We start from the raw sequence: 20982 nt of genomic DNA, 5'->3' as shown, positions 1-20982 counted from the left end.
GGTGTAATCCATTCATAAAAACAACTTGAGATTAGTTCTTTTGTGTACTTCAAAGGCCTTTTTACTTCAGTTCCACCATATTCATTATCAAATTTGAAGGTAACTCATTATTGTTAATTCTTGTAGATGCCAGGTGAGCTATAAATGCTTATGGGACATGGTAATTGGTGTATAGTCAGTCAAGATTAAAAGAAAAGATCCAATAAAATAATTTTTCAGAAAAAAAAATCTCAATTATTTTGCAGAAAACAACTTTGTAAAAAAAATCCATTTATTAATAGGCATTTTATCACAATAATAGCAGGTTATAGTTCCTAGAAGAATATAACACATCATTTACTTGCATAAACGAATTTGTTAAACCATATTAAATACCTATTGCGACAAGTAAAATTAAGATAAGACAATTTCAAACAATTTAAATGCAGATTCTCAGATTCACATGTTGTGTAATATAAGCTACTCAAAATGTATTCTATTCATTTTTTTCTCTCTAAAATTTGGGTCAACAGAGGCGAAAATTCTCGATTTAAATTATTATTAAAAAAATAATGAAATTTTATGATATAAAGATACAATATGTCAAAATTTAATTTATTTCAAACAAACCTGTTATGCACTAAACAAAAACTTTACAATTTTTAAAATAAATATAAACAAACATGGATGATAAATGAAACAAACCTGCTACATTTCAATATTCTTACATCTTATTTCTAGAAATTTTTTTCTTGTGTTTTAAAAGATCTTTCAATTCCAATAAATGTTGAAAAAATATTTTATTTGAATAAGCAAAGCTTTGCCTGAATTTTAGTTTTCAAATTATTCAAATATTATAAATGATAAAAAACAACAAATATTAACAACCACTTAGTCTTCTGTCCATAGGACATAAATAACATGTCATAGTCAATATAAAAATACTGGAACATGCATAATACAGCATTAAAGAATTTAGAAAAAATGATTGATTGGGGATTGCTTTAGTCAAAATGAAATGCAATCAATATATCAACAGAATATTTCCAATAAAATGGCTAAGAGACACTAGTATCTCAGGGGCGGATCCAGCCATTTTAAAAAGGGGGGTCACAACCCAGAAAGAGGGGGGGGGTACAGCTTTAGTCCCCATTCAAATGCATTGATGGGCCAATAAAAAGGGGGGTTCTGTCATCAGTTCAGTCTCTGTTTAAAGTTAATTGTAATAATAAAGAAAATTTCAAGAGTTTTAACTTCTTGGTTATCAAGTTATTGACAAAACAAATAAATAGATAAACCAAAGTAAAAATTGACTATGACAGACACATAAAAAAATGCTAAATATAAAACTATCACAATTCTTTATATGACATTCACCACAAATCAGAATACTATATTCTCTTATATAATGAAAACAATCATTTCATTCAAAGATAACATTTTTTACATTTTACTATTCCATAAATCATCCTAATACTGTTCCTACAAGATCATTGGAAGAATTAATTAATAACTTAAGGTACTGTGTTGATCCATGAAATACATGTATAACCCTAATACTGTTCCTACAAGATCTTTGGAGTGTGCTGATCCATGAAATACATGTATAACCCTAATACTGTTCCTAGAAGATCTTTGGAGTGTGCTGATCCATGAAATACATGTATAACCCTAATACTGTTTCTAGAAGATCTTTGGAGTGTGCTGATCCATGAAATACATGTATAACCCTAATACTGTTCCTAGAAGATCTTTGGAGTGTGCTGATCCATGAAATACATGTATAACCCTAATACTGTTCCTAGAAGATCTTTGGAAGAATTAATGAATAACTAAAGATATTATGCTACATGTATAAGACTAATAAATTTTCATGTATAACCCTAATACTGTACCTAAATGATCATGGGACGAATTGATGAAAAACTAAAGATTATGTGAGAAAAGCTAACAAAAAATACCCCCATCCCAACATAAAAAAGTGTAAATGTTTTCAATATATTTTTTTCTTCAGAAAATGAAATAAAACTTCAGTGAAATTACATAATGAAATAATTGTACAAAATAAAAAGCAAAAATTATTTCTTTTGAAATTTTGAATATATATAAAAATGTCTAAATGCATTATAGTTCTGTCAATACTTGACTTTACATATATATAATGGAGTGATTGATGATAAGGTTTTGTCTATACCTGAGATGATGCACCTGAACTTGAAAGGTCAGGAATTTAATGAAATATACTATCGATAACATATGATTTCTTATAAATGATGCACTATTGTACAGCTAGGGGACTTAACTTCCTACAACTTAAAAATAAAAACAGACTAGTTACGACTTGAATAAAAACAGACTAGTATAATTACATGTATCATCAACAAAAATTTGCATGGTCAGTATGACAAGTTGCCCTAAGATTATAAATATAAATTATCTCTGTAATACATTTAATAGGCAGTAATGAGCTAATATAGATCACCTGATTATGAAAAGTAAACTTATCTTTTATAACCAGAAATAATAAAAAACATAGTTAAAATAGATCATAACATATACAGGTTAAAAAAAAAGTAACAAAATGCTTGTAGAAATGACAAAACAATGCATCATATTCCAGGAACTACATAGTTAAATGATTTCCAGGAACAAAAAAGTTAAATTATTTTGGCATTAATCTAATTATGAAACAACAGGGACAGAATCATTGTCTCCAGTATGGACAGCCACATATTCCTGTCCATTGACAAAACCATGATGTCCGTTCACAGATACACCACTATCATCACTATCAGAAAGTGTCTCCTTTTTACCACTGATCACAGATTTATTCACATTTGCATTACTATTTATATTTTTGCCTTCAATTTCTTTAAGAACCATGACAAGTTTCTGACAGACATGATCTACATTTTCCTTCGTAAAGCACATTGGCGGTTTCATCTTTATAATGTTACAATACGGACCATCTGTACTTAGAATAATGAAATTTTCCTTCATCCTGTAAACATATGAATTAAGACATTTAAAGTAAGCTTACTAGTACATGGATGCATTGAGTTACAATGGATTCATTATTATTCATATCATACCTATTTTTTAGTGGATATTTTGGGTAAAGCACAAATTTGAATGTTAAACAAAGTCCACAATTTCTTTTTGGTAGACTTTGACAAAATCACAAAATCTAAAGTTTACCAAATACAATTTTTCCTCAATAAAGAAAACTAAATGAATCCACAGTACTGGTATGTAAAATCTTAAGAAGTTGTGTGGTTGAGTGCTGTTTAATCATGGTATAAAAATCTAATATTCAAATGTCATTTGACATGAAACTTAAAAGAAATCATAGAAAAGTCTGCTTATTTTAAACCCTAAAAAAATTGTATCTAGTATTTCTGTGTTTTTTTTTTACGTGTGATGCATTAGGGACAACTAGTAAATCTGTCATTAGCGCTCAGATATTGTGACTGACATATTTTCTAAATCAGTAAAAATGTCTTGTAATTTTTATTTTTAATTAACCACACAGAACTTAGTTAAGTATCTACCTTCTATATAGGTGAATGTAAAATGGGAGATAATTACTATTATGGCAAATAATTCACACAACTTTTTCATCAATAAGGATTTCATTTTTAAATTTCCATGTAGTAATATATCCTGTTTTTTCAATATGTTGGTGTCTAAATGGATGTTCAAGTACTGTGGATTCATTTATTTTTGTGGGTACCAATTTTCATGGATTGTGGAAAACTTGCATATTTGTGGATATTTAATTTCCTGGTTTTGGCAAAATCTACAATCATTCCTTTAGAAAATATGTTATTCGTTGAATATTTGAATTCGTGGTTGTCTTGTTCCCATGAAATTAGGTATCAAACGAATAATAATGAATCCACAGTAAATCTTTACACAAGAGTAATTAACTTTGATACCAATATGTTATGTTTCTGTTTTATGTTATAAAGAATGTATGTTATTTCTATTATTAATTTACCTTGCAATGACATTCTTAGCTTCAGCAGAGGCTGGTTCTCTGGTTTCTCTGTCCTTGACAAGGTCTATACCTATAAACATTCCTAGTCCCCTACAAATATTAAATGTAAACTGAACTCTGATACAAAATCTATTTCAATGATCAGCCCTAGTCCCATACAAATATAAATTGTAAAATAAACTTGTGACTAAATCTATTCCAATGAACAGTCCTGGCCCCATACAAATATCAAATTTATACTGAACTCTATTCAAAATGTTACAAATCTGATGCTACCATATTCCATGTGTCACTGGTTCAAGTGATTCTGTTGAATAAAATTTATTTTTGTTTGATTTTATTTAAATTCTTTCAATGTTTTTAATTCAGTTTCAAATGACTTTAAAACTCTGAACTCCCTCTAACTTGAAAACCATAGTTCCTCACGGACCTCAGACAATATGCAATATTTTGATAAATATTCTTCACAAAAAGTTTTTAGGACAAAACAATGTTGAGAGTTGAAGTGTTATATGTACTTCTTTCCATGAAAAAAATGTGCTTTTAAGATCATGGCATTTAGTATTTAATTCTGAAAAAACACCTATTGCACTGTTACACCACTGTCCCAGTTTAGAGGGTTAGGATCCTGCTAACATGTTTAACCCAGCCACATTCTGTATGTATGTGCCTACCCTAAGTCAGGAGCCTGTAATTCAGTGGTTGTCATTTGTTGCTGTGTTACAGATTTGTTTTTCGTTTAGGTTTTTGTTCATAAATTAGGCTGTTAGTTATTTGAGTTTAATGTTTTACATTTGTCACTTGAAGGCCTTTTATAGCTGACTATACAGTATGGGCTCTGCTCATTGTGAAAGGCTGTACGTTGACCTATAATTTTTGTATCAATTAATGTCTTGTAAAGAGTTGTCTCATTGGCAATCATAGCACACCTTCTGTTTTATATAAAAACTAAAAGATAAGATGGGAACCAATTTCAAGGAATCAAAATGTTCTTGTATCTTAAATTCCTAATGACTAACCTAACATCTCCAATTATAGGGAACTGTTTCTTTATTTCATTGAGCTGTGACACCCAGTATTTCCCTGTGACCAAGGCATTCTCTTGTAGCTTCTCTTCTTCTATAACATCCATCACAGCTAAAGCTATAGCACAGGATACTGGATTACCTCCATACTGGTAAAAAAAAAATAACAACATATTTGAAAATTTCATATAATAACAATTAAACAAGATGTGGGATTTACCTCAATGAGACAGACACCCATACATAAAAAATAATCATAAAACAAATAGACACATTAGAATATCACACTGCCAAGATCTTCAAACTATGCCAACCTTAAACCAGACACAGTAAAACATCACACTGCCAAGATCTTCAAACTATGCCAACCTTAAACAAGACACAGTAAAACATCACACTGCCAAGATCTTCAAACTATGCCAACCTTAAACCAGACACAGTAAAACATCACACTGCCAAGATCTTCAAACTATGCCAACCTTAAACCAGACACAGTAAAACATCACACTGCCAAGATCTTCAAACTATGCCAACCTTAAACCAGACACAGTAAAACATCACACTGCCAAGATCTTCAAACTATGCCAACCTTAAACTAGACACAGTAAAACATCACACTGCCAAGATCTTCAAACTATGCCAACCTTAAACTAGACACAGTAAAACATCACACTGCCAAGATCTTCAAACTATGCCAACCTTAAACTAGACACAGTAAAACATCACACTGCCAAGATCTTCAAACTATGCCAACCTTAAACTAGACACAGTAAAACATCACACTGCCAAGATCTTCAAACTATGCCAACCTTAAACTAGACACAGTAAAACATCACACTGCCAAGATCTTCAAACTATGCCAACCTTAAACTAGACACAGTAAAACATCACACTGCCAAGATCTTCAAACTATGGCATCCTTAAACTAGACACAGTAAAACATCACACTGCCAAGATCTTCAAACTATGCCAACCTTAAAACAGACACAGTAAAACATCACACTGCCAAGATCTTCAAACTATGCCAACCTTAAACTAGACACAGTAAAACATCACACTGCCAAGATCTTCAAACTATGCCAACCTTAAACCAGACTATTGAGAAATTTATACCAAAACGATCCAAACAATAAAATTTGCTTTGAACATCACTTTCAATGTGAACAAGTCAGATAATGTTAGAAACTTACATTAAACAAAACTTGGGTGTGAGGTCTTGATTTTATGTAAAAAATAAATAAATTCAAATCAGACAACAAATGGTAGATAAGCACAGGGTTCAGCTTTCCAATCTAAAGCTTTTATAGAGTATCAAACACAGACTTGCAGTTGCTAAGAATATGATATGGACTGACAGACTTATAAATAGTTCACGTACAACAGTGATTATAGGCAAACTTTTCTTACTACAATATTAAAATGAAAATCCTGTTTGTTAAAAAGGAAAATAACTTGTCTCGATAAAACAGTATGATGAGTTTGACTATAGGGTAAAGTTTCTTCATTTACTTACAGTATTAAAATATTCCATGCCAGAATTTTTAAAACTCATTGATATATCTTTTGTTGTGATTACAGCGGCAACAGGATGTCCATTTCCCATAGGTTTACCAATAGTTACTATGTCGGGTATTACACCTGAAATAAAACACAGTATAGGTACATAGCATTCTTTACAAGGGCCTGAATATCAAATAGTTGAACTGTACAGAACTTACACACTTTACCTAGTTTTTTTTATGAAAACCATTTTATTTTGAAACAAATATCTTGTACAATATATCACCTATTGCACTGTTATTTTCAATATTTTGTCATTTAGTTCTGTTTACAGTATATAAATGACAACAACAACAGTCTCACAAAAGTCATAATAACTTTTTTTTAACCAAAATTTTGTATAACCATTTCTAAGTTATTTTTCATCTCCAAATGTTTATCTTAAATTTTTTTTTTCCCTAAGATGAACAAAACTTTTATAAAGTTAGACTGAAAAGGGAATTAACTCTAAAATATTTTATATTAAAAAAAAATTGGTCAAGATTGCCTCCCCTGCAATATGATACTTGATTTATGTGAAACTATATCTGTTAGATTTTGAAATGAGCTATAGAAAATTATAGGTTTTTAAGATCCCAAACTGCATCATGAATGTTATATAAGAAGGTCAATAAACTGAAAAGAATTACAATACAGTCAACCTTTATTATTTAACAATTTAACTGTTTATCATAACATCATTGTCATATAGACTTTCAATGCTTCTTTATCATGTTTATTATACATGTTTCATTTACATTCATAATAATATCTTATGATTTACATGTATACCAGTCAATGTTCTCATGACATGTTTCATATTTTTCAAAACAATTTCAATGTATACATTCATTAATGACCCTTGTGGGCCCTTGGATCATCTACTAGTATATCTATCTAATGCTATGTGACAAAAATACTAAATACTGAAATAAAAGTTTTTCAACATATGTAGTATACATGTAACATTTTTAGCAAGTTTATGATACAGGGTATACATTATTTTTATCAATGAGTTTTGATTAAAATGCATTCAGAAAATCAAAGGAAAGTCATTATATTTTAATATAGTTAAATTAAGATTCTGTATTCCAGATTTCTTTACCTATACCTGTTCACAGTGTTTTATTTTTTCTTTATTCTGGTCCCATTCCTTAAAGATCAAATCTATACTGGGCGAGGGTTTCATCTTAACTGTAAATTTAGCAAAAGTACCCCCTCCCTTCCCCAATAACACCTACTTTATAGTACCTTAGATATATGTAAAAATTCTTCATCCTGTGATTAAAACAGTGAATTAAATAAAGTAAATGATGCGACTACCTTGTGTTTGGAATGTCCAGAAATGTGAGCCAGCCCTTCCAAAGCCCACCTGGACCTCATCAGCTATACATATTCCTCCAGCATCATGGACATGCCTGTTAAAGAGTCATACTAAACATATAAAGCAGTGTGATAATGGCGGTGTCTAATTATATATAATCTACATGTATTTTATACTGTGAGCACTCAAGATATAATTTGTCTCATTCCATTCATAAATCGTGAAAAGAAAAACCACTACTGACCTACCTTTTAAGTGATCGCACTGTAATAATCCTGACCTTCACATTTTCCAGAATGTTTTCCATTGTAATTCCCCCATCTTCGTTTCTATGAAAATCATTTGTTTACATGTGAAATTCGTCACTTACGCAGTTTCCTGAAATGTTCTTTTCATTGATGTGATACGGTTTCCCGCGCTTTATTCAAATGGTATGAAATTGAACTCCCCGGAAAAAACAATGGCGGATTCCACCATTCAAAATAGGCTTGGAAAATGTGAAGGTCAGGATTGTAACAGTGCGATCACTTAAAAGGTAGGTCAGTAGTGGTTTTTCTTTTCGCGATTTATGAATGGAATAAGAAAAACTATATCTCAAGAGAACGCAGTTGATAGTTAAGATTATTTTTACCGCTATGAATTTCAGCTGACGGCGACTATAGAGGCTAGATCTTTGTTTGATTTTTTTTTAATCTCATTAAAATTAGTTAAATTGTAAATTCTTGAATAACTTTTAAAAAAATATAACCTTTGTATAACTTTTTAAAGAATAAACCATAAAAATCAAAATTTTAAAGAAACCCTATAAAAGTAAAATCACACAAATACTGAACTCTGAGTAAAATTCAAAACGGAAAGTCCCTAATCAAATGGCAAAATCAAAAGCTCAAACACATCAAACGAATGGATAATATTCTATCCTTTAAGAATACCAGTAACTTAAATATAAAGAATGAATTAGAGTCAAGTTAATCAGAACATTGAATCAATTACTCTGTAAATAATACGTATTCAGTTACGTGTTCTCAACCTATGTTATCTTTTGAAAAAATCCATAAGGTATTCAACTTAAGCCAACAAATAAAATACGGTTTATTCCCGATTGTCCCACTTTTAAAAATTTTAGAGTTCTGATTGTCCCACATAAAAAGTTCTGATTGTCCCACATTATTTTATGTAGTAAAATGTTCTAAGATAAACAAGGCAACTGTTGTTTGTTTTGCTAAATAAACAAGAATTAATTATTGCACATTTAATATAAATCTTATAAAAGTATAAACAAAAAAATGTTTTTAAACATTCGATTGATACACTTTTGATTAAAAAAATAATTTCTGATTTATGAAATACATCTTTTAAGGTCTTGAATTAACTTTTTTTCTTAACCTGATTTTTGTGTTATATATGACTCTAGAAAAAAACTGATTTTTGTGTTATATATGACTCTAGAAAAATAAATGGTGATTTTCCCAGTTTAGTTCATTAATTTTTATCCATTTTTGGGCTATTATCATGAAAAAAATCAGTTTCACAATTAAATTTTTTTCTCCATACTTTCAATAAAGATAGAGTGGACCAATCTGAATAGACCTTACTTTTTGAAAAAAAAGTAGGTGTTAATATAAGAAAGTTTTATAAAATTTTATTGCTTTTTGTGTCAAATTGACCATTCTGTCAATTTTGAAATTTTCTCTTTTTTAAAAACACAAATCTTATTATAGGTCACCATACGGCCTTCAACAATGAGCAAATCCCATACCACTTAGTTACAAAAGGCCCCAAAATTAATGTAAAACAATTCAAACGAAAAAAACTTATGGCATAATTTATGTACAAAATAATGAATGAAAAACAAATATGTTACACGGCAACAAACGACAACCACTGACTTACAGGCTCCTGGCTTGGGACATCACCACAACAAAGACACTAGGTATAGATCTGAGAGTACTCGCAGTACTGACCGCTTGTTTAAAGTCAATAAAAATAATTTTAAAAAACCCATCTTAGACTAATTTTTTTTAAATTTTTGAAAAGAATCCATATTATATTATATGATACTTCAATTGTACCTTCTATGAGCAAAACAAAATATGTAAATATTATTATTTGTACTTATTTTGTTCATATTTTATAAGTTACATAGATTAGTAACCTTTGATCATGTTGATTAACTGCATCAAGCTATAAAAACAAATTAATCACTAAAAAAACAGTTCCCAATTGTCCCACATTTAACCTTCCCAATTGTCCCACAAACATATTCCCGATTGTCCCACAAAATTTCTTTACCTTTTTACCTGTAATTTCAAAAAGTGGGACAATCGGGAAGACACCTAAAATACAATCAATGTTTGCCTGGGCGTTTGTATAACAATTAAACTTATATAACAGGTAAACACAGTCAGTATATTTAGCCACTTCAAAATATCTTTTATAAAATTAAAATATCATGCTTATGGTATAAAGCATTTACATTCAAAATGGGATGTACTAAATAGGAAATTAAAACTGAAGTATTAAAACTGACAAAAGACAAATTAAAATTTAGACAAGTTGTAATCTAAACAATCTGAAAAATAAGTGTAAAAATTTGGAGGGAAAAGGGGGGGATAAGAGTCACATTTGTATAAATAAATTCTGAAATATTTCTGGCATAGTTTATATGAACCTCCAGTTTTCATTGCATCAGAACTATGAAAAAAGTATATAATTTTGCATTTGATTTAGGATTGTAATCTTGTTTAAAGCACAACTTTTAATGGAAGTAGGTGCATTGAAAGCTGTTAACAACCTACAAACTAATCCCTAAGGGATCTACTTTAAAAGTGGCAATATAATGCCTGTCCGTAAAAACAACATAAACCTCAAATCAAGAAAAATGTTTAATGTTACAAATAATGTAATAAACTAAACTTTCATTGACACTTTTTGTACAACTGAATATATTCTGTATAACACTATTTGTAATGGTAAACTGTCAAATCATGGAATAAATATAAAACCTTAAAACTTGTATGGACTTAAATTAAGTATGGTCTTTAGTGAGACTAAAATGGTTAGAGTGGCACTAAACAGAAATGGTAGCATCTTGTAGAAAGGGCGGCAATTTACAGGAAGTTTGGCACCTCACAGGACTGTTCGTATCTTACAGGAAAGGATGTACCTTACAAGAAGGGTGGCACTTTAAAGGAAGGATGGAAATTTGTAGGAAGGATAGGACCTTATGGTTTTTCTTTGATGAGGTCTTGTCAAACCGGATTTAATGACAAATGAAAAAGCAACCTACTTGTACACTTTCTGTAGATATCCTTCTGGAAATATCACCTGGCCTGCACAGCTCTGCATTGATTCTGCTATGAACAATGAAACCTGTTTCTTTTCTTTCTTGAGTTTATCAATCACAGTTTTGACCTCATTAGCATACAAGTGTGCCATATTATCTTCAGGGTAATCACAGTCTCTAAACTTCCCTCTGTAGGTATCTGGGCAGGGAACCTACAATAAACAGTAGAATAATACCCGTCACCTATATGTTAGAATAAAGATGTGCTACATTAAATTGTCTTTAGGGTGGTCAAATTCTGTAAACATATAATCTGCAATTAAAATGCATAATTCTGTAAACATATAATCTGCAATTAAAATGCATACATCAGCAGACCGAAAGATGAGTATGCAGGTTGACTGACAGCTAAGTGTGCAAGGTGGTCACACAGATACAGGTGGATATATTATATATATTTGTACCTATACAGACATCTGTAGCATTTGCTTTAACATACATATCATATAAAAAGAAGATGTGGTATATCACATTGTTTTCAAGATAGTTACAGTCACAATTTTTCCTACCACTTCCATACCAATATTTGTAAATCTATGCTATAGACCTTGGTATACAGATCAGGTGACTTACTATGTGGACATTGTCTGAGTGTGTATGAATACCATCTGTACATGTTCCTAGTTTGTATGGTGATAAATCTAATGCTGAAATCACATGTCCATGGTATGCACTAAAAACAAAAAAAAGTCATTACTGTACATGCTTAAACATGTGGGTGCCATGTTATTTTGGTTGTTGTGCCTCTTACACTTATGCTTTGTTTTTATTTCATGTTTTCTATATATCTGTAATATTCTCAATGTGTTCTTCCTCTCAAACCCATCCATCTCACTAAATTTAATGTGTCTATTTCATTTTGGCATTTTATTAGGCACTTTCCATTTTGAATTTTTCTCTGAGTTCAGTACTTTTGTGATATTACTTTTGACTTCAATAGATGCCAAAAACTTGTCCTTTTTAAAAAAAATTGTATGACACAAAAACTTGTTAATCTTTTCCTAACCATACCAACTATTACCAAGCAAGCATTGTTTCACACCAAAACATGTCCTTTAAATGTTGCTATATACTAAAACCTTTATAGCGAGATACTTTCTTTTCATTTTTATGGGCATTATGCTTTCTTGTCTGTGCATCCATTTGTTGTACGTCCGTTCTTTCGTTCGTTCCACTTCAGGTTAAAGTTTTTGGTTAAAGTTTTTGGTCAAGGTAGTTTTTGATGAAATTGAAGTCCAATCAACTTGAAACTTAGTACACATGTTCCTTATGATATGATCTTTTTAATTTTATTGCCAAATTAGAGAATTATTCCATTCGTACAGTCCACTGAACATAGAAAATGATAATGGGGGCGGGGCATCCGTGAACTTAGAACACATTATTGTTTACTGAGAGAATTTATATTATTGAGACAACTTACTGGTCTAGTGTTATCTGTTCTGTACCATGTGTGTGATGATTGGCAAGTCTTATGGCAAGGTCTGTGGCTTCTGATCTGAAATCATAAATAGTACAATAATATGAGAGTTCATACTACACTTGTTCTCATTAAACTACACTGACAGTTAATATAATAACAAGGAGATATGGTATAATTTTTCAATGAGACAAATACCAATCAGTAACCAAAGGAAAGAACAAGAATGAGAAATATGTTAAACATGTGAATAATTGCTTGTCAATGTAAGGGGTTCAACAACAAGTAAAACCTATATTATAGAGTTTTTCTATATAGATTAGACCGTTGGTTTTCCCGTTTAAATGACACTAGTAATTTTGGGGCCCTTAATAGCTTGTTGTTCAGTGTGAGCCAAGGCTCCTTGTTGAAGGCCGTACATTGACCTATAATGGTTTACTTTTTAAAATTGTTATTTGGATGGAGAGTTGTCTCATTGGTACTCACACCACATCTTTCTATATCATGTAGATATAAAAAGTAAAATCACAAAAATACTGAACTTAGAGTCCATAATCACATGGCAAAATCAAATAACAAAACGCATAAAAAATGAATGGACAAGAACTGTCATATTCCTGACTAGGTACAGGCATTTTTAAATGTAGAAGATGGTGGATTAAACCTGGTTCTATAGAGCTAACCCTCTAATTCTAAGCTGAAGTCTTATGCTGAGTTTGTAAAATACGCATTATATAAGCCTTCTGGTAGTGTTGAAGTAAGGCTTACCCTGAATTTGTAAATTACACAACATTTAAGCCTTCTGGCAGTGAACGCAGGACTTACCTGGAGTCTGTATAATACACAACATTAAGCCTTATCCTGACAGTGTCCATATAGATGCAAGTCTTACCCTGACTTTGTAAAATACACAACATAAAGACTTCTTCTTGTAGTGTGATGTAAGTCTTACCCTGAGTTTGTAAAATACACAGTATTTAAACCTTCTGGCAGTGTGGAAATAAGTCTTTCTGCTAGCATTACCATATTATCATGAAGAAATCTGGAGTTGGTATTCAATGTCTTCATTTGTTCATATCCAGCTTCTACCACATGTGGATGGCAATGGCCAACTGAAATCAAATAAATACATGTACTTTGCTTCAACAAAACAGGGTAATTTTCATACGATATGAGCAATTGATTACTCTATACAAGAAATGGTCATTCTTTCAGTGAAAGTCTATATAGAACCATGGAAGTATTATATTGACAGGAACTACTACGACCCGACTTCAAACGTTTCATCTGCCCTGCCGCGTCCAATTTAATGACATGTTAATTAGCTTGAAACATGGCACGTTATTTACATACCAGCGTGTGATGCCCTACAATATTGTCAGTCTCGGTTTGCTTTCGGGATTACGGAAATAAATGAAGAAATCGAAAGTTGTGATAAATTCTTTGGAAACAGCAATCGGCAAACCTCGGCAGATTCCGTTACTTAACTGTGCCGATTGAGTGATTGATGAATTAATACGAGTCATCATTAATTCTATAGAAAAACACATTGACGATGGAAATTTGTATCAAATTTATTGAATAAATGTCCCATGTTTATTGATTTATTTTCGGTAGACATTGCACTAAATGTAAATATATACATTGCAAGTTGATATTATAAATAACTATACTGTTTACTCCATTTTGTGGCACTCATTTCCTGTATATTTAAGACGATTGTAAAGATGATCGTTCTGATAAAATCAAAAGATCAAAGAAATTTCAAATAAATGTAGGAATTATTAAGCTTCGCTCTAAATCCAGGGTAAGATCATTGGTTGGTATATAAGAATGTTCAGCTGAACCCCGATGTGTTGAAATATTTTTTTATTACTGCGACTCAGGGATTTTTATAGTGACATTATACAAATTCTTGTGCGACTGTTCAATAATATTTACCAGTATCATTTGGTCGGATAGTCATTACATATTTTAGAGGACAGAAATGTATTATCTAAATATTTATTTAACGTAGTTAGATCTCTGTTTACTTTTGCTGTATTTTGTTGATTGGTACTTGCTCGATTAATTTTCGTTTTGTAAACTGGAAATTTCTACTTTCCAGGATAATCCAGTAACTTAGCCATATATATAACTCTTAACTTCACAGTTTAAATATTTATCAAATATATTTATTGTTTACCGGCGGCAACCGGAACACACCTTAATCGCGATTTAAACTTCACCCACAAACTAATAAAATAATGTCACTCACTATTTCAAAACGTTGTAGAATAATTAATTCTGGGCCGATTTTCATTTTTTATGCATCAGTCGAATTGTTTAAATAAGTTGTTCACGAATAAAGGTCTACCGACGCGATTGAAATAAGTAAAGGTGTTTTCCGACAGGTACTACTGTTAAGCTGTCTCGATCAAAACCAAGTGATTGATAAGAAGTATCTCTGGTCAATTTATGACGGCGGCATCGCACATGGTCACAAAGGCCTCTTAACGATGACATACTAATTAGTCAGTTTCCATATCTTTTCTACAGAGCTCACCGGGTTATAAATAAGTGCTAATTAGTCGTTGTAGTTCCTGTCAATATAATACTTCCATGATAGAACCTACATGTAATTTTTAACCTTACAAGCATTTCATGACTTATTTAATACAATAGGCAAGTACATGTAAGTTAAGAAATAATATTGTTTTCGGAACTGTCATTATTGCTTGATATTTTTTAATGTTAATATTAGATTCTCTTCTTGAACTTAAGATATAGAACAACATAGGTCCTTGACAGCACCCCCCCCCCCTTTAAATGTAAAAAAACTTGGAATTTTTAAGAAATCCCCTGCCCCCCCCCCCCCAGGATACCCTATAAACATATTCCATGAACTTTCTAAGATACATACCATGACAGACATTATTTATACAGTCCAAATACACATTATCTTTCTCATCATACATATACTGTTTGGAAGCCTTCGTGATCTTCAACGGATCATGTTTGAAAAACAGTGTACACGCATCTCTGAAAACAAAATAACAAAAAAATATTAAATATTAATCATTTGGGGATAAAAAATACAGAAATTGTAGAAATTAGGAATCATTACCATCAGTCCAATTAAAAGAAAAAAATCATTGAATAATAATAATTCAATGGAAAATTGTAAGAATCCATTTTGGCTGTGAAAGGATTTTCAGGTAGTTCTACCAGGAAACATATTCATATGTCAATGCATATATCAGTGACTGGAATGCTTTTGTCACTAAAAAAGATTTCAGAATTGTTCATGACTACATACTGTTAATTCAGAATTAATGCAAAGTTTTCTTTAATGCGAATAATGCAATGAAGTGAGGATCATATTAGCTAAAACTTGCATTCTGATGCATTACTGGTACATATGTAATGATATATGTGTATGCAGATTTATCTATATCAAATGGCAATAATTTATCTGACAAGTTTGTTGGTTCTTCCAAAGTTGCAATAATAAATGCATGCAATAATTTTGGAATTTACAACCATGATTTTTCTTTACAAGATTCTGTGTAACAAACTGCATCAGTGATAATATTAAAGTTACTCAGCAGAAAATGATGCTTATTACTATTTTGTGCTGTAATGTTGGAGAAAGCAACTTTTATATTGGTGGATTCAGACAGTTGACCAGGCTTACAAGTACAGAAATTGTTGGCTTGTGGGATTCTGAAATCTAGGCTTCAGACTTTGACACTACAAACCAAGGAAAATAAAACTTACTGTTTTCATAAAACATTAAATATTTTGAAATACATGAATCAATGTTATAGTGACATAATTAATGAGATGTGATATGTGGGCCAATAAGACAACTCTCCATCTAAGTAACATTGAAAAGGCAAGCCATAAAGGGCTCCAAAATGATTAGTATGATAACTATAGTAATCCTGTATTTATATTCCATCAAAAGTTTAAAAGTGTGCATCTATAAGGTAGCAAAAGATTTGGTTTAAAAGTTTACAATAAAGGAATATAACAATACCTATACCTATACCTATACAGGTTTCAAGAGTTAGGGGATCTACATGTAGTTCAAATATTAATGGTCATTTATATTGGAGGAGCTAAAATCTGGACATATTGATTTACATATATAGAATAGTGCTTAAGCTTAATGTCAATTTTTTTGACTGACAATTATAAGACCCTCCTTTTCAAATATGTTGTCATGATTTACACATATAGGAAAATAATTCAGTCAGGTTTCCAAATGTAGATAAACCATGAATGTTTACATGTCTCACAAAGAGTACAGTACTTAAAGGTCAATACCATTTACATCTACTTAGTGTAAGTACTACAAATTTATATTTGTTTTAACAAGCTTAACAATTCATACAAAGTGTACATACCATAATTATATTAACCCACATATAATATATATATATATATATATATATATAGCAACCTAGAAAATGTTAGGCCTGCAGGGTTCTAACTGTCAAATTTGCATCCTGACATTTTTTTTTTGGTACAGAAAGGTAACAGAAACTATGTTTCGAAGAGCAACAGTTCATAATAAGGTCATTACATGATTTCTCGTAAAAACTATCTAATCTTATTTGACCATATATATATATATATTGTTGAAGGTTGTACAGTGACCTGTACTTGTTTACATTGTATCTTTAAAATGGTCTTTTGTCACATTATCCATCTCTTACTATTTTTATACTAGTAAATTCATTTTCTAGTGCATGTACCAAGTGTGTAAGGCTATGATAAGGTGTATAAATGACAGCTTGACAGTCTTTCTGTTTTACTCTACAAATCAACCTATGGAAAGGTAACAAGACAGAAGTGTGCTTGTCGTCAGTCAACTGTTCTTATATCATGACTTTATACTGTATTTTATTTCCCTTAAATCAAAACAAATGTGCAATATGGTGTAATTCAATGAGACCGGATCATCTAGATGTTATACACTATCAACTGATCTTTTAGAAAACCTATCAATTTGTTTTTTTTTATGAAACTAGAGACTCTGTGTAGCTCACCTGAATCTATTTGCATCATCAACAACAAACACTCTTTAACATTGTTACCTAGAGTATAATTTGTGACTAAATTCTTTTTGTATCATTATTACTGTTAACAGTTTCTCTCTATTTTCTACATTTGGCCAAAAATTGAAAAAAGTGTAAAAATAATTGTTTAAGGGCTCAGTCATCAGTTCATCTTATTAGTCAGGATGTTTTATTCTATCCAATTATGTTTAGCACTGATCAATAAGAAAATCAGCAAACATCAAAACAGTATCCATACATCTAGCACATTTACATCACATTTTACTTATTATTTTTTTTTTGCTGAAACAAAAAAAAATCTCATTCTTAAATAACTTAGGTAACAATAGTTCTTTTATCACAACTATAATATCATCTTATATCTATATATAGTATTTCACCTTTGAGAACTAGTCAAGATGTTTTAATTTATTAACTAGTGTTTTAACTTATCTGTTATTCTATTTTACTATCTAAAGATCAGTCTAATGTAGGACAGTCTAATGATATATATGTTTTTCTTGACAAAATACTACCTTGGTGGTTGTGAACTTATTTACTACGCAGAAGGTCTTGTATCCATGACCTTAACAACCCAAATGGCATTAGTTGATTATGGGCTCATCTTAGTGAAAACCGTGATAAAATGAGAATTGTAAAGAAACAGGTACAATGTAATTAGTTCACACAGGACACTAGAGTTGGTTTGCAGTAAAGATAAAAAGATAACTTTGTTAAATCATTATTTACTGGTGTATTTAAATGAAGTGTGCTGAGAGAATTGTATTGGCAGCTATGTTAAATAGTTACATAGGTATTCACTCGACCTACAATGTACATGTGCCTAGTTTGTTTTGATTATTGGAATCAAAATATCTTCATATGGCCAAATCCAGTTTGTTGAAATTTATTTATGGAAAATTTACAAATAAAGTTATAGTATTCAAAAGTAAAATCACAAAGTTACTGAACTCCGAAGAAAATTCAAAAAGGAAAGTCTTCAATCAAATGGCAAAATCAAAAGCTCAAACACATCAAACAAATGGATAACAACTGTCATATTCCTGACTTACATTTAGTACAGGCATTTTCTTATGTAGAAAATGGTGGATTTAACCTGGTTTTACAGCTAGCTAAACCTCTTGTTTGACAGTCGCGTCAAATTCCATAATATTATCAACGATGTGTGAACAAAACAAACAGACACACTTGGTAAAAATGTAAAAAATAGGGGTACATGTATATCAGTCTACATTGTATTATCATCTTAATCACTGTAAAACAACAAATGGAACGAAGAAGCACACAAAGGCATTTATATACCTCAAATTTAACATCCTCATTTTGCTTATATTATACAATTTTATTTATCTATGTAAAATCCACCCATATACAGATTACAATGCATTAATTTAAAGAACCAATCAAGGGTCAGACAACTACATGCCATATACTTATCAATACTAACATAATTTGACTTTTTATATTACTATTATATATATATATTCATATTTTAATAAAGATTCAATATTGTTAAGGTCTCTGTGCAAAGACTATCACAAACACATTCACACAAGACAACATTAAAAGTTTGAAACTTGCACTATAGAATATCTTATAAAGATACATGTAGGATTGCTCAGAAAAGGATGTATCAGAAACTTATTCTCATCTATGATATATGTCCCTAGGGAATCGCTGAAGCATTACCGGAATTGCCCCCTCATAGGTAGTCAGTGGGCCCCTAAATTTCTAGGGAATGGTCACTGCATACACTATTTACATGCACTGGAGGCATGGATCAAGCACGATAATATGCATTGTATATATATTCTTTCCTGTCTAAGGATCATTCATGAAGAGATTTCTTCTAAATACATTTAGTTTTTTGGCATTTCTAACATGCATTTGACCCAAATTGCTCAATATCAAGACCATTAAAAGTCATCATAACCTGATAACATATATTTCATGTAATGCTCATGCTTTGTATCCAGACCAAACAAATTCCAGCAAATCAAATGTAGTACTCAATATACAGACCAAACAGTCTTCATAATATTATACATGTATTTTCAATTCAAAATGGCAAAAGAGTTTTTTGCTTTGGCAGATAAAGTTTCAAATAAAAAAAATAATCTTGTTAGTCTGCACCATTTAGGCATTTATAGCCACTAGTCCAAAGTCCCAAATTTTATTAAATCATTTGATAGAGATCCAACTTCCAAGTAAATGTTTACAACCATAATTTAAACTGCACAGATTTTAATTTTCATGCAGGTTAATCATGTAAATGCCATAATAAATTCATTAAAATGAACCATAGGTTCAGATTGAGTCATTATACACATACATGTACATGTATATTTGTATTCAAGTTTCAAAGACGTTTTTAGAGAGGCATATTTAAATGATTAAATGTCATTACAAGATTTAAAGAGATTAGTCCAGCACTTATAACCAAAAGCTGGCTATATATAATAAAAAACGATTTTGTGTCATCAGTATTTCTTTAATAATCACTATGTCTGACTCAAGGACGTATAACTAACATAATCTAATATACGTCCTTGGTCTGACTGTTTCAAAAAAATGGGGGTTACAAGTACATTCATCTGAAAAGATTTTCTGCAACCTTGTAATTGGCTTTAAACATGCGTTAAATCAGGGGATCTGCACAAAATTTTGGATCTTTAATTCAAATCTACTTTTAATATGATTCTACAGTGTATGGCCCGTTTTACACTGAAAATAGCTATTCAAAATTCGACTATCTTTAAAGGTGATTAGTGCAAACAAAAATGTCCTTCAGAAAGCTGCAACAGCTGATGGAAATCGATATTACTAGACGATATGATATCAAATCAATGTTTTACAATTTTTGATATGATGCCTCTAAAGTAACGTAGTATAATGCACTTACCCAATGTGTTTATTTCTTTTTTCTAAGGTAATTTCCTTCGAAAACCTTTCCATTCTGGTTGGGAGAGTTGCAGCAGCTGACAGAAAAAAAACCAAAATGTACACTGACCGAAACAATGTCGCGTTTGCGCTTTCTTATACGATAAAAGAAGTGGGCGTGTTTATTAAAGGAAAACAAGGCGGGGCGTGACCAATAATTTACGTACAACTTTACCGATGTTTTAATTGCATCCCCCTTTTTTGCATCGTTTTTTTTTTCTCCAAAAGTTACAAATTACTAATGCATTTGATGAAGATCACTAAGAAATTCGGTTTGAATATTATTAAAGCTCAGCTGACTGTCCGGGTTTCTTTATAAAATAGACAAGTTAAATGATCTTAA

General features: G+C 30.9%; 1 protein-coding gene across 1 annotated transcript; it reads right to left on the bottom strand.

Moving 5' to 3' along the window:
- Window positions 1-259: 259 nt before the first annotated feature.
- On the bottom strand, window positions 260-20746 carry LOC134725811 (5-phosphohydroxy-L-lysine phospho-lyase-like). The gene is made up of 11 exons (XM_063589977.1): window positions 20602-20746; window positions 15536-15654; window positions 13586-13745; window positions 12637-12711; window positions 11787-11886; window positions 11157-11365; window positions 7867-7961; window positions 6518-6642; window positions 4999-5153; window positions 3980-4069; window positions 260-2980 (listed from the first exon to the last, which is right to left on the bottom strand). The coding sequence occupies exons 1-11, from the start codon at window positions 20652-20654 to the stop codon at window positions 2662-2664; spliced, it is 1500 nt and encodes a 499-aa protein (XP_063446047.1). The 5' UTR covers window positions 20655-20746; the 3' UTR covers window positions 260-2661.
- Between the last annotated feature and the right edge of the window lie 236 nt (window positions 20747-20982).

The sequence above is a fragment of the Mytilus trossulus genome, chromosome 7 (assembly GCF_036588685.1).
Source record: "Mytilus trossulus isolate FHL-02 chromosome 7, PNRI_Mtr1.1.1.hap1, whole genome shotgun sequence".
Classification (NCBI taxonomy): domain Eukaryota; kingdom Metazoa; phylum Mollusca; class Bivalvia; order Mytilida; family Mytilidae; genus Mytilus; species Mytilus trossulus.
Note: the sequence above shows the minus strand (reverse complement) of the source record. Positions and strands in the feature narration are given on the sequence as shown.